Source organism: Ruditapes philippinarum, unplaced genomic scaffold (genome assembly GCF_026571515.1).
Source record: "Ruditapes philippinarum isolate M1 unplaced genomic scaffold, ASM2657151v2 ctg2012_1_1_1_1, whole genome shotgun sequence".
Taxonomy (NCBI): Eukaryota; Metazoa; Mollusca; class Bivalvia; order Venerida; family Veneridae; genus Ruditapes; species Ruditapes philippinarum.
The window spans coordinates 295,787-311,009 of NW_026864155.1; the positions used below are offsets into that span (position 1 = coordinate 295,787).

General features: G+C 35.2%; 1 protein-coding gene across 1 annotated transcript; it reads left to right on the forward strand.

Moving 5' to 3' along the window:
• Nucleotides 1-127: 127 nt before the first annotated feature.
• LOC132724607 (uncharacterized) lies at nt 128-15,194 on the forward strand. Its single transcript, XM_060709493.1, has 6 exons — nt 128-147; nt 11,379-11,793; nt 12,171-12,653; nt 13,559-13,702; nt 14,079-14,300; nt 15,046-15,194. The coding sequence occupies exons 2-6, from the start codon at nt 11,637-11,639 to the stop codon at nt 15,138-15,140; spliced, it is 1,101 nt and encodes a 366-aa protein (XP_060565476.1). The 5' UTR covers nt 128-147; nt 11,379-11,636; the 3' UTR covers nt 15,141-15,194.
• Nucleotides 15,195-15,223: the final 29 nt, after the last annotated feature.

Consider the following 15,223-nt stretch of genomic DNA (forward strand, 5'->3'; position numbering starts at 1 on the left):
CGGGCGCGCCCTATTTTCCCTAAATGACCTTAATGCCCCCCCGAAGACCAGCGGGAAATTTGAGGGCCCAATTTACTAAAGTCCCCGGGATTGACAATTCACCCCCCCCTTTGGAAGTTTTTCCCTTTTGGGAGAAGAAGGCGCACAGTAAGTTCTGCATTTCAATTTATATCGACCCTCTTTCCAGTCAGTGATTTTTCTACTTATATAACAGACTCCGAAAAAAGGCCTCTTCCCAGTTGAAATTTTCTTTAAACGCATGCAGTTTTCACAAAAAAATCTTAACTTAAACCAGCTTTTTTACTTCTCAAATCAGCAATTCCAGCGATAATTTTTCCCAAAATCGAGAGGCTAAGGCCTCTTCCCAATAAAGTGAGAAAAATCACTGCCAGTAAAATCGACGGATATTCATGTTCCCGCGTTTTTCTCGAGAACGTCACGTTACAGGCGAACATTGAATTTTGATATTTTTTTAAAATCATCTTTGAACAAGCATTTTATTTTGTTCGCTATGTCGTTATTTCTACAAATATGGATAATCTTGCAATGAATTTGTAATAACGTAATAGGTAATATGCCCGATGCAAAAGTTTGGCGGAAACGATCGGTTGGTTCGAGCCCTTTCAAAGAATTGTTGTAGATCTAGTCAGGTTCCAAATCTGAAAGGCACATTATGCCTCAGAAATCCATCATTTTTAATTGTTAAAAATGTCAAACATGTGTGTTTAATAATGTTAAAATACGTCAGATGTGTTACGACTGAAGTATATAGCATGGAATGTGATGTAATGTGTCATAAAGATAACAAATGCAAACAAAAAGTAGTATTTTGACTTTCCTACAAAATACTTATTTACAATATAAATACCAATTGCAAACAGAGCAAAGAAAGCAAAAGATATTCATCTATGTGGCAAAAGAGTACTTTTTGTGAAACTGTTACACGATATACCAAACATATAAGTTTTTGAGAAATTAAATTGATAGCATTCCTGAAGCATAATGGGCCTTTAACCTAAATGAGTTAACGTAATGTCGGGGCAAGTGATTAAGATTAGAAATTATGCTTTCCTTCCCTAGGGGTTGAGGACGAGGGGCGGGGATCAGCTTCTTAACCTTTGATCTATTTCCGTAATGAAAAAATCTGAAAAAACAACACACAACTAAGTATTGAATTGTTGATGGGGAAAATGAATGTTTCTGAGTCAAAACATTTCAAGGTTAAAATGCTGTACAATTATTCTTAAGCTTCAATAAATCTATTTTTATAAGCAGTGTACTGTAAGTATATTATCACTTTAATTAAACACTTATGTAGGGAGTGTTTGTTTAAGTTTAGATTTTGAACCCATAATCATAAGTGCTTTAATGACAAATGGTGCAGAACAAACTTCTTGTATTGTGTTGTGTTTTTGTTGTTATTGTTGTTGTTGTTGTTGAATGTGCATCTTCCGCTCAACAAGCATGAAGCGAATGTTTTATCCGGGGACGAGCCTACACCGAAAAAAAAGATAAAAAGTGAGGTGCGGGTATTTTATACCTATGTGACGAATGTATTAATCTACCAAGTTGTTCTACATTTGTTGTTTGTAAACGTCAAACTTATAAACAACATATTACAAATATAAGATCCTTTAATAGTCGCATGAACTTAACAAGTGGAAACGGGAACAAGTGGAAATAGGAATAACACTAAAGGATATAATGTGGATTAAAAAACCTAGTTGCCAGTTTGTTTTGTTGTTGTTTGTTGTAGTTGTTGTTTTTCTTTAAACATAAGCGACGGCGAAAACTTGTATGTTAAGTGATTTTAAGTGATTTTCTATTTCGTTCCTACCCGCGATACACGATAGTACGATGGTGAAAACTCGATGGTACGATGACATGATGATGAAAACACGATGGTGCGATGGTGAAAACAAGATAGCACAATGGTAAAATCGCGATGTCACGTTGATTTCATGGTGAAAACGCGATATAACCATCGTGCCATCGTGTTTTCACCATCGTACCATCGCGATTTCACCATCGTGCCATCGCGTTTTCACCATCGCACATCGCGCTTTCATCATCGTGTCATCGTGTTTTGACCATCGTACCATCGCGCTTTCACCATCGTGTCATCGCGCTTTCACCATCGTACTATCGCGCTTTCACCATCGTGCTATCGCGCTTTCACCATCGTGCCATCGCGTTTTCACCATCGTACCATCGCGCTTTCACCATCTTGTCATCGCGTTTTCACCATCGTACTATCGCGCTTTCACCATCGTGTCATCGTGTTTTCACCATCGTACCATCGCGCTTTCACCATCGTGTCATCGCGTTTTCACCATCGTACCATCGCGCTTTCACCATCGTGTCATCGCGCTTTCACCATCGTACTATCGCGTTTTCACCATCGTACCATCGCGATTTCACCATCGTGCCATCGCGTTTTCACAATCGTACCATCGCGCTTTCATCATCGTACCATCGCGTTTTCATCATCGTACCATCGCGTATAATGTGGATTTAACGGGTGGAAATTGGATAAAAATCAGTGAACATATTGATAAATTTGCCTTAAGCATTTACTTGCATTACTATTGAGATTTATCTTTTAACCAAAAGTTTTTAATGTTTATAAAAAACTTATCTTCAGAGTTGTCAAAAGTGATTTATATTTTGTTTTTAAGCGCCGAAAGTAACCCGAAAGAGCGGAAATAGCTGTCCCATAATTGTTTTTATTGTTTTGAGATAAAATGTGTACGTTAGATCCTACTTGGCAAAAAAAAAAACTTTACTGTCTTAATCATCATATGGTGAGAGTATCTTAATGATCATAACAAATGGCGTTATCGTGCAAACATTTAACCGAATAAACCACTCCCCAAGTTTAATTGTATGTTTATTTGAATTTGTGAAATCCGGTTGTAAATGCAATCGCAACATTCCGACCCTTTATCAGGTAATGAATAATAGCCGAGGACGTTCCGATTGTTGTAAATGCTTTAAACGCCGAATTGGAGCGTCTTTCATATTTTTTTTTCTGCGTGTGAATATTTTAAAAAATGTACGAGTAACCATTTCTTAAAATAAAAATGTTACATTTACGCCTACAACTTCCGTGTTAAATTGAATCTGGGTTAATTTTATTTTGATGTTGTCTTTCGAAATGGAAATTTATAAATTATAATTATGTTACATTTGAGTAACACGTCCGGTTTTTTAATACACTCGTTATTGTACAATATTTTATTTTGCGTTATTGCACTACCCGATTTTATACGGGTATTTAACGAGTGAATACCCGCATTCATACATTTTTTTCCGGTCGTGCCCTCATTTGCCAAAACTATATTACTTCAGACGATTTTATTACTTTCATTATTACTTTTAGTAACAGTTTGAAAATTGCTGTAAATTTTGTGATTTTTACCAAAAATGGTAATAGCGTAGGTGTGCATGCGTAAATCCGTATTGCATATCAAATAATTAAGGTTTTATTGAAAAAGCGGAAGTAAACTTCTTTTAATTTATGTCAACTTAGTCACGTGCTTAAGGTCAAAGTCTTTATTGAAACGAGCAGACGAATTAATGGTTATTTGTGAATAATTATTGGCAAAAACTATTTATCTGATTTTGATCGATTTGATTTTGATAAGTTTGAAAATATATCGTTTATTTGATCTAGTAAGCTTTTAGACGTAATCACAGATCTTAATAAATATAAATCCGTGAAATCCGTGACGTAAAGTAACGTTAGGACAACGCTTTTAGTGAGAGTTTTTTTTTGTATGATCTCATCTGGTGTATAATTTAGTGTTTAATTTGAATTTTAATACATGTTTATTGTTTCGCTCGAGCATTTATTTAACAGGAAACATCTTAAATTATACAATGCGGTCTCGCTTCCAACTGACTTGTTCTTTACTATATTTACTATCTAAAAAGGTCATTCCGCGCAGTCTGATCTGGATCCATGCTGTTCGCTATCAGTTTCTCTACTTGTTATAGAGTTTGTAAGCGAACAGCATGGATCCTGATCAGACTGCGCTGATGCGCAGGCTGGTCTGGATCCATGCTGCTCGCAAACCCATTATGTTGGTTTGTCATGACGCGGCTCATATATACTATATAAAATATAATTGGGACTGAATATCCGAATATATATGACCTTACTGCTCTGTATTAATGGTGCATTCCCTCTTCCCTGTTTTGACTTAAAAAGTTATTTTTTAAAATAATTATTCAACAAAATAATTGTTAGTCCTATAATGGAAACAAGTGGGAGACATTTAACCCCGAGAGGCCACCAGAAGACAGAATGGTAACCGTGTACATTGCTGTTAGCTTATACGAGATCTTGTACACTGTCTAAGTTACTAGGAGCTACTGCCCTGTGAATGCACTGATTGTTTATGTGTCACAAATGTAACAGCAAAAAATAGCTAGATATAAAAGATTTCCGTATATGAATCTATGTGATATTGGTTACAGAAAGGTCGGAAAAAACTGTTAGTGGCCAACGCCACAGTGACCTCTGACCTACTGACCTGAAAATCAATAAGGATCATCTACTTGTCATAACTTACCTTCACACCAAAAATTATCCAGTTATTGATCGGGCAGGCCTTAAGAAGTCAAGATCACGGTGACTGACCTTTTGACCAAATGACCTCAAAATTTAAAAGATTCATTTACATATCATACAAATATCCATACCAAATCTTACTGCCCTATGTCAAAGCATTCTCTAGAACTTTATTAGTTGGTCAAATTTGAAGCAGCCAAGGCCACAGTGTCCAGCTGACCCCAAAAACGTTAGAAGTCATTTATAAGTCCAGATAAACATCGACACCAAATCTAAGCATGGTCGACCAAATCGTTCTCTGATTATTTATCAGACAAGCATTTTAAGTGGTCCATACAACAATGACATTGACCTTTGACCGACTAACCGCAAAATCAATAAGGGTTAAATCTACTATTCAGTCACCACATCATTGCATTGGGGTTTCGAAAAAAAAACAGATTTTTTAAGGTTTTGCTATATGGATATATTTAGGAAAACACATGAAGCAGGACGCCAGTGACCTTAATCTTACTAGAAGTGTACTATCAAATATATAAGCTTTTGTCCTATGGGTTTCAGAGAACATTTTTGATTTTTTAAGCATATAAGATCACATGATTCTCTTAAAAAGCAAGGCAAATTTAAACACAAGGGCCATCATCTGAACCACATTGAGGTTCGCTTGATAATGTTTCATGCCAAATATTAAAGCCTTAGCCCTGAGTGTTTCTTACGAGAAGTTCTGTAATTATTTACTATACTATTCACATACATATGTAGTTATAAGGAAATTATATGATCACCGTATCAAAGTCAATTATGACACAGGGGCCATAATTTGAACAATCTTGAGAGAGGTTCATTACATATTGCGTAATGCCACCTATTTAATAATAGCCCTGTTATGGGTTTTAGAAGAGAAAATTATTGAAGGTGATTAATACAAATAAAGTAAACAAATGACTCCAAAGCTGGGAAAATTTGATTTCGAATAACCTTGCTTAAGATTTGGGTTTCAGAGAAGAAGATCTTTTAAGTTTGTACTTTATGTATCTAAGAAAATCCATGACCTCCGACGCGGCTGAGGCTTATTTTAAACAACTTTGATAAAGGACTTCTGTATAATGTTACATACGAAATATCAAAGCAGAAGTTGGGTCCTAGATATCAAGACAAGAAGATTTCAGAAATTTGCATGTTTGAAACCACCCTTTTTAAATGACATTCTTAAGCTACCAATCGAAACCTGTTAACATATGTGTTAGGGGACCATCCAAGGATCATTCCGGTGAAGTTTTCACCTTATGTCAAAATACAGTCTGACATTGGTACCAGAGGAGATATATAGGCGTTTGTTGACGGGGCACGACGGACGGACAGACGGCGATCACAAAAGCTTACCATGAGCACATTGCGCTGAGGTGAGCTAATAGATACATGAATAATCGTATTACTGATGTAACAAGATAAGAAATAAAACATTTAAAATATGTACGCATCATGAAGTCCCCGTTGAAGAATTTCGCCTTTTTAACTATTCAAAATAGGGTATATTATATGTCTCAATAAGCTGCGTTCTTTTGACAGGTTATGTAAATTAGAGGGTTCTCTTACACTGGGGAAAACTCTTGATATTCAAGTTTCTTTCGATTGGACGAACTCTTTAATTACCTTTACAACTGCATTGACACTTCCCTAAATTATATATCAACATGAGATCAAATAACTTGAAAATTTATGTAAAGATATTATACAAATTAAAGTTGTTTAATATTTATCCATTCGGAAAATCTCGACGATTATTCATCCGAAGACTGACGGAAAGGGCCGAAAAGTTGCGATTGATCTTTACCACCGCTGAATTTTAGTAATGGACTTGCCCAGCTTTGAATTTGGAACTTTACATTGTCAATTTAAGGGATTTTTTCATCCTAATTAAAGTAACGTGAATAAAGTGCATGCTTGATTGGCATCTTGCTTTCCCATTGGAGTAGATATGTAATTTTCCCGACAAACATTGAGTACATTTGTACGTGTTTTCTTAATTTAGTGAGTTTTCTGGTAAAATGAAATTTTGAAATTTCATAGGACATATTATATTAAAAAGAGAGTAATGCCACAGAAAAAAAGTTATTGGTCAATATTCCCTGTGAAAGAAGTACTCAGTGAGTTGTGTGCGTCCATTGTGATTGTAGTAGTACTCAGTAAGTAATGATAACTGTGATAATTTTACTTCGTGAGTAATGTTCACTGTGATAGAAGTACTCAGCGAGTCATGTTCATTGTGAGAATAGTACTCATTGAGTAATATTCACTTTGATTGTAGTACTTAGCGAGTAATGACAACTTTGATTGTAGAACTTAGTGAGTAATGTTCACTTTGAGTGTTGTATTTAGTGAGTAATATTCACTTTGATTGTAGTACTTAGTGAGTAATATTCACTTTGATTGTAGTACTTAGTGAGTAATGTTCACTTTGATTGTAGTACTTAGTGAGTAATGTTCACTTTGATTGTAGTACTTAGTGAGTAATGTTCACTTTGATTGTAGTACTTAGTGAGTAATGTTCACTTTGATTGTAGTACTTAGTGAGTGATGTCACTTTTATTATTGTACTTAGAGAGTAATGTTCACTTTGTTGTACTTAGTGAGTTATGTTAACTTTGATTGTAGTACTTAGTGAGCTATATTCACTTTGATTGTAGTACATAGTGAGTAATGTTTATTTTGATTGTAGTACTTAGTGAGTAATGTTCACTTTGATTGTAGAACTTAGTGAGTAATGTTCACTTTGTTCACTTTTATTGTTGTACTTAGTGAGTAATGTCCACTTTGATTGAAGTACTAAGTGAGTGATGTCATTTTTATTATTGTACTTAGTGAGTAATGTTCACTTTGATTGAAGTACTAAGTGAGTGATGTCACTTTTATTATTGTACTTAGTTAGTAATGCTCACTTTAATTGTAGTTCTTAGTAAGTAATGACCACTTTGATTGTAGAACTTAGTGAGTTATGTTCACTTTGATTGTTGTACTTAGTGAGTAATGTTCACTTTGATTGTAGTACCTTGTGAGTAATGTTCACTTTGATTGTTGTACTTAGTGAGTAATGTCCACTTTGATTGAAGTAGTAAGTGAGTGATGTCACTTTTATTATTGTACTTAGTGAGTAATGTTCACTTTGATTGAAGTACTAAGTGAGTGATGTCACTTTTATTATTGTACTTAGTTAGTAATGCTCACTTTAATTGTAGTTCTTAGTGAGTAATGACAACTTTGATTGTAGAACGTAGTGAGTAATGTTCACTTTGATTGTTGTACTTAGTGAGTAATGTTCACTTTGAATGTAGTACCTAGTGAGTAATGTTCACTTTGATTGTTGTTCCTAGTGAGTAATGTCCACTTTGATTGAAGTAGTAAGTGAGTGATGTTCATTTTGATTGTAATACTTAATAAGTAATGTTCACTTTGATTGTAGTACTTAGTGAGTAATGTTCAGTTTGATTGAAGTTCTTAGTGAGTGATGTCACTTTTATTATGCTCCCCGAAAAATTTCGGGGGAGCATATAGTCGGCGCCTTGTCTGTCTGTCCGTCCGTCCGTCTGTCAGTCCGTTTTCTTGTCCGGAGCATAACTTGAAAACTCTTGGAGATAATTTGTTTAAACTTCATACAGTGGTAGAGGGCATTGAGGGGGAGTGCAGTGTCAAAGAACCATACCTCTATTTTGTCCGGTTTTTGAATTATCTCCCCTTAAAAAATAACTTGTCCGGGGCATAACTCTAAAACTATAAGAGATATCAACATGAAACTTTGTAGGTGAATAGATCTCAATGGGTAGATGTGCAGTGCATAAGAACAATAACTCTTTTTGTCCTAATTTTGGAGTTATTGCCCTTTGTTAATTTCAACATTTTGAACTTTGTCCAGAACATAACTCTTAAACTATAAGAGATATCAAGATGAAACATTGTAGGTAGATAGATCTCATTGAGTAGAAGTGCAGTGCAAAAGAACCATAACTCTGTTAAGCCTCATTTTTGAATTATCTCCCCTTATAGAAAAATCTTGTCCGGGGCATAACTCTAAAACTATAAGAGATATCAACATGAAACTTTGTAGGTGAATAGATCTCAATGGGTAGATGTGCAGTGTCAAAGAACCATAACTCTATTTTGCCGGGTTTTTGAATTATCTCCCCTTATAGAAAAATCTTGTCCGGGGCATAACTCTAAAACTATAAGAGATATCAACATGAAACTTTGTAGGTGAATAGATCTCAATGGGTAGATGTGCAGTGCATAAGAACAATAACTCTTTTTGTCCTAATTTTGGAGTTATTGCCCTTAGTTAATTTTAACAGTGAACTTTGTCCGGAACATAACTCTAAAATTATAAGAGATATCAAGATGAAACATTGTAGGTAGATAGATCTCATTGAGTAGAAGTGCAGTGCAAAAGAAACATTACTCTGTTAAGCCTCATTTTTGAATTATCTCCCCTTTAAGAAAAATCTTGTACTGGACATAGCTGTAAAACTATAAGAGATATCAACATGAAACTTTGTAGGTAGATGTATCTCAATGGGTAGATGTGCAGTGCATGAGAATCATAACTCTGTTTTGCCTAATTCTGGAGTTTTTGCCCTTTGTTTATTTTTACTTTTTGAAGTTGTCCGGAACATAACAAGAAACTTGGTAAGTTGATAGATAACAGTCATTAGAAGTGCAGTGCAAAGAACAGTAACTCTGCCTTTCCTAATTTTGGAATTATTGCACTTTGAACTTTTTCCATGGACATAACTCTGAAACTACAAGAGGTGTACTTTCCTGTGTCCAAAACCTATTCGGGGAGCATCACCCGGCTCAAACCGGGCTCTTGTTATTGAACTTAGTGAGTAATGTTCACTTTAATTCAAGTACTAAGTGAGTGATGCCACTTTTATTAGCTCACCTGAGCACATGCTGAGGGTGAGCTTTTAGGATCACTCTTCGTCCGTCGTCTGTTGTCCGTCGTACGTCGTCCGTCGTACGTCGTCCGTCGTACGACGTCCGTTGTCCGTTCACACTTTTAAAACGAAATCTCCTCTGAAACCATAAGGCAGATCATAATGAAACTTCACAGGGATGTTCCTTGTGTGAAGCCTTAACAAAGTCCTTCAAAGAATTCCATTCCATGCAGAACTCTGGTTGCCATGGCAATCGAAAGAAAAAAACTTTAAATATCTTCTTTTAAAGAACCCAAAGAGCTAGAGCTAATATATTAAGCATGAAACATCTTCTAGTGAGTGTCTACCAAGTTTGTTCAAATAAAAGCCCTGGGGTCAAAATTGGCCCCGCCCCAGGGGGTCATTGATTTTCCCTATATACATATAGTAAAAACTTAAAAAATCTTCTTTTAAAGAACCCAAAGAGCTAGAGCTACGATATTTAGCATGAAACATCTTCTAATGGGTGTCTACATAGTTAGTTCAACTAAAAGCCCTGGGGTCAAAATTGGCCCGGCCCCAGAGGGTCATTGATTTTCCTTATGTGTGTATAGTAAAAACTTAAAAAATCTTCTTTTAAAGAACCCAAAGAGCTAGAGCTAAGATATTTAGCATGAAAGATGCTCTAATGGGTGTCTACCAAGTTTGTTCATATAAAAGCCCTTGGGTTAAAATTGGCCCTGCCAGGGGGGGGGGGAGGGGGTAAGAGGGCAGAGGTCTTTTTTTTTCATTATATGTGTGTAGTAAAAACTTAACATCATGAAACATCTTCTAATGGATGTCTTCCAAGTTTGTTCAAATAAAAGCCCTGGGGTTTAAACTGGCCCGCTCCTGGGGCCTATATACAGGTGAGCGACCTCATGGCCATCATGGCCCTCTTGTTATTGTACTAAGTGAGCTTTGTTCACTTTGAATGTAGTACTTAGTGAGTAAATTTCACTTTGATTGTTGTTATTAGTGAGGAATAATCACTTTGATTGTAGTACATAGTGAATAATGTTCATTTTGTTTGTAGTGCTTAGTGAGTAATGTTCACTATTATTGTAGTAGTTAGTGAGTAATGTTTACTTCGTTCACTTTTATTGTAGTACTAAGTGAGTAATGTTCACTTTGATAAGTGAGTTATGTTCATTTTGATTGTAGAACTAATTGAGTAATGTTCACTATGATTGTCGTTCTTAGTGGGTAATGTTCATTTTGATTGTAGTACTTAGTGAGTGATGTCACTTTTATTATTGTACTTAGTGAGTAATGTTCACTTTGATTGTTGTACTTAGTGAGTAATGTTCACTTTGATTGTTGTACTTAGTGAGTAATGTTCACTTTGATTATTGTACTTAGTGAGTTATGTTCACTTTGATTTTAGTACATAGTGAATCATGTTCATTTTAATTGTAGTAGCAAGTGAGTAATGATCACCATGAGTGTAGTACTTAGTGAGTAATGTTCACTTTGATTGAAGTACGACATTGTACGAAAGTGAGTTATGTTCACTTTGTAGTAGTTACTAGTTAGCGAGTTCACTGTGATTGTGGTACTGAGTAATTAATATTTTTTGTGATTGTTATACTCAGTGATCAAAACTCGGTGTGTAATGCTCTGTGAGTAGTGTTTTCCGTGAGAAATGATCAGTGAAATATGTTCTAACACGGAATGAGTCCGAGGATGTTGTTGTTTGCAATTACTGAATTGTGATTATGTAAATCTTGCAGCAGATACAAAATAACGAAAATAACATGAAGACCCCTCCAATTTTATGTTTCATACAAGTATTGCATTATATTAGCTATCCAAATAGAGTTGGAACTTCAAGTTAATTATTTTTACATTTCCAGACGCGTAACACGCTGTCAATCATCCAAAAGGAGTTAGAAGAAGCAAAAAGAGAAATTGAAGCAAAAGTAAACGCCTGTCAAAATGGCGAAAACATTTCTGCTAAAGACAAACAAAGTAATGACAAAATTTTTAACATACGAACAAGTGAAACGGAACCAAAAGAGCCATTCAGACATCAGCAAGATGACGGCTCGAGACCGGCAAGCAAATCTGAGAAGGTGTACGCGCGTTACGTGCAAGAAGGGGATAGGAATCTCATGTTAATTTATGAACCCAAAGAAACTAAATCAGAGATTTATGTGAAACAAATCGGGAACAAAAATGTAATGGTGCATCTGAACATTAGCTCAAACGTTTGCCAGTTAATTGATACAGCTAACAAGGGGGTTATTCCACTTGACAGTGAGGGAGAAGGTTTGTTAAACAATTATTATTCTTGTAATCACGTGCATCTTTATTATTTATTTATTTATTTATTATTATGATGATGATGATCATCATCATCATCACCATTATTATTATTATTATTATTATTATTATTATTATTATTATTATTTTCTACGTTGCACCAACTTATTATATGTCATAATTATGGCGACTTTCCAGTTCCATTGCAAGTACCAACATTATTGGTTCTTTTGTTCTGCTATTTGATCTTCATCATCGTTAATCTTTTAACTTTTAATTGTTACCGATTATTATCATAATGAGTCGCAAGTCATATTATTTTGATCCTTGAACATGTCGATAAATCATTTTGCACTGTTCATGTCTCTTTTTTATCGTCATAGTTTGGTTAGAGATTAAACGCCGAAGCCAGCTGAAGAAAGAAGCAGACGTTCAAACGGACGAGGCGTCAATTGCGAACAGTGTTTTCGAAAACTGCAGTTTACGTAACGGATTAATAAAGCGGGAGAATGAATATGTTTCATCATTTTCCCCAAAGTGTAGCTACGTAGAGGGTAAAGTCGGACGACGTCACCCAGCTGAACACGACGATGTTGCTGAAGAAAATGAAGACGACGGACCGTATGAACCTTATGAAACAATTTGTGTAAGAGAACGTGGAAACTCTTTAATGATAAAATTTGAAAAGTGGAATCATCACGGTGTCCTGAAACCTGAAAATTTAAAGGAGTCCCCAATTCTTAGCCACGAAAAGGTTTTAAAATTTTTGGAAAACGAAGGCAACAACTTTGAAATGAATATTTGTGATTGGGAGTACGAAAAGGAACAGTCAGTTTACAGTTACATATCTTCAAACTTCAAACAAGGTATTCACTTATGAACTCTCATTAAAGCAATATGTTCGTATTTATATCCCCGAAAAAGGGTTAGGGAGCAATCACAACTGTCTGTTTGTTCGTCCGTTCTACTTAGTTACTGAAATTCAAACATATATTACTCTCATTTAATGACCAATATATTAGATACTTTATTTAGGTCATTAAATTGACCTTCATAATTATTTGAATGGTCGATGGGATTAAGGTCAAGGACACTGAGACTAAAAATAGAATTGTTTACTTTTCTTCATAGTTTGATAATGTTTTAACTATTGGTATCCAGGAAGTTGCTGTCACCGATATTATTGGTTCTATTGTTCTCACGTTTGATCAACTTTTAATAATTATTGTTACCGATTACACACGTTTTGTTCAGTTGATTCAAATTGTGACACTACAGTATCGAGTCATCAGAAAGAATAGTTAAACTCAATTGAAGTCTTAAAAGAATCTATAGCACTTTTTCAACGTCATCTTAGACGGAACTCTGACGTAACGAAAATAATTTGATATTAAGCAATGCGCTGGCTTTGTCGGCATGACAGCTCTTTTTTAGGGCAATCTTTTTTTCATAATGTCTCTGGTTACTGTACATTTAGTTTCTCATTGACCTCCGTACAGTGACCTACTTTTGGCTCAAAATTCATATCTTTGGCTAAAACTCCGTGGAAATTGCATGGAGAAAAAATTATAACCACTTTGTGCTTTAAAATAAACCCTTTTAGAGCATGACTGGTGACATGTCCGGGGTCTGTACTCGACAGCGAAAGCTGCTTTTGTGTCTGAAACGGCGGATGGAACCTCATTAAGCATAGACTTTATCATCAGGCGTTTTTAGCAATCATTAATTCCTTCGTCTTCATCTACATTTTTGTCGTCTGCTATTTAAACAGCTGAAGGTAGAGAAAGCAACGACCCCTATGATAAAATCATAACAGAACGTCCTCTTAGAGAACCAGTAGAATACGGGGCATCGACGCCAGGGGACAGTGATTATGACAGTCCCATAGATCACGTGACAAAAGTGGACGAGAGTTGTATGTTATTGAATATCCATACGTATATTAAAAACCATTTTTTTTTCGTTGAATTACAGGTGACTAGTTTTGTTTTGTTTTGTGTATTTATTTATTTTGTTTAACCGATGTTAAGTTTTATTTTACCTGGCTTGAAATAATTTATTGTGCTCTGTACATAATTTCAACTAAAGTTGAAAAATTTGAACAATCAATCTCAGTTAGTTTGAGCGGCAATTTTAATTTACGGTTAGGTAGGACATTGCCAATCTGAACATCTATATCATCCCCATATTAATCGTAGCTTAAGAAGAAGAAAAACATAGTAATTAACTATTATAAGAGTCGTCTTTATCATTCATGATTTTTGGTTCTTTGTTTTTCTTTTTAACTTTAGGCCCAGAAGAAATTTATTCAAGGGTAAACAAGGTTAAATCATTTGACTCTCAGTCCAACAACAAAGTAAATGTTTTAATACAAAGGTCAGTGTCCGACCCTGCAAAACCGAGTCCAGATGTTAAGGATTTGAAGCTTGGCTCTAGAACTAGTGATCCCGAAAATTACACGCAGAATGCACCGGATGTACCATATAGACCTCCGAAACCTTTCCCTAAACCAGGTATCAGGTTTCAACCTTCTCTTTTCTAAATCCACTTGCTTGCATTGTAAATACCGCTAAGACCGGTGTACACAATGACTTGCTTGTACAATAATGCTGTACATAATGTTTATGGCGACGGCTGTCGAATCTTTCTGACGGATTTACGGGATCTGTTAAGCAAAATAAATTGACGTCTTGAGCAAATACTAAGAAACATTTTGTTTTTGGCCATATACTTGGTTATGAAATAACATTATATCTCGATTCGGACAACAATTTGTTAGATTAGGGGCCAGGTTTATTATATACTGTCTTTATTTTTTTGTCACTCTGAAAATTATATTGGCATAGCTTAATTATTGCATTGTAGGTCTACGTGCGATGTTAAATATGAAATCTAAATGGCATACCCACATCGTTTATATTAATGAAGTGTGTCCTACTGTGACTTCATGTGGTAAAATCCCTGCACTACGAGTTTGACTTATCTTCTGCTATTTTGGCGCCAAAACGGCACCGTCGTCATTGAAAATCCGTTATTGACAGATGGATGGTAAAAATATGGCTAATTTTCCGGTTATCCCCTGCAAACCCTTGTGGTTTAGGAAGAAAAGACAGGGGTTATAAATGATCGGTTCATGGTCGTATAATACTACCATTGTCCTAGAAGATTAATTACTAAATTGCTTAATAAATATGTATTTTTCAACAAGAAAAGAACATTAACATGCTACAATTTAATATTCCACGCTTATTATTACAGATGATTTGAGTAAACATAAATGGTACCATGGAAACATAGAAAAACATGTGGCTAAAGAGAGATTAAGGGGGGAAGAGGTTAGATTTTTTTTATAAAATTCATTTGTATTTGACTTGGTCTGACTTTTTTTTTTAATTTAAACTAATTAAAAGATGTTGTAATTTTAATAAGGGATTTT

What these genes read in the sequence shown, in the direction of transcription:
- LOC132724607 (XM_060709493.1), top strand. Translation starts at nt 11,637, where the DNA reads ATGTTAATTTATGAACCCAAAGAAACTAAATCAGAGATTTATGTGAAA. An exon ending in ATCTTCAAACTTCAAACAAG is followed by an intron (nt 12,654 to 13,558) that starts GTATTCACTTAT and finishes CTATTTAAACAG; the next exon opens with CTGAAGGTAGAGAAAGCAAC. An exon ending in GAAACCTTTCCCTAAACCAG is followed by an intron (nt 14,301 to 15,045) that starts GTATCAGGTTTC and finishes TTATTATTACAG; the next exon opens with ATGATTTGAGTAAACATAAA.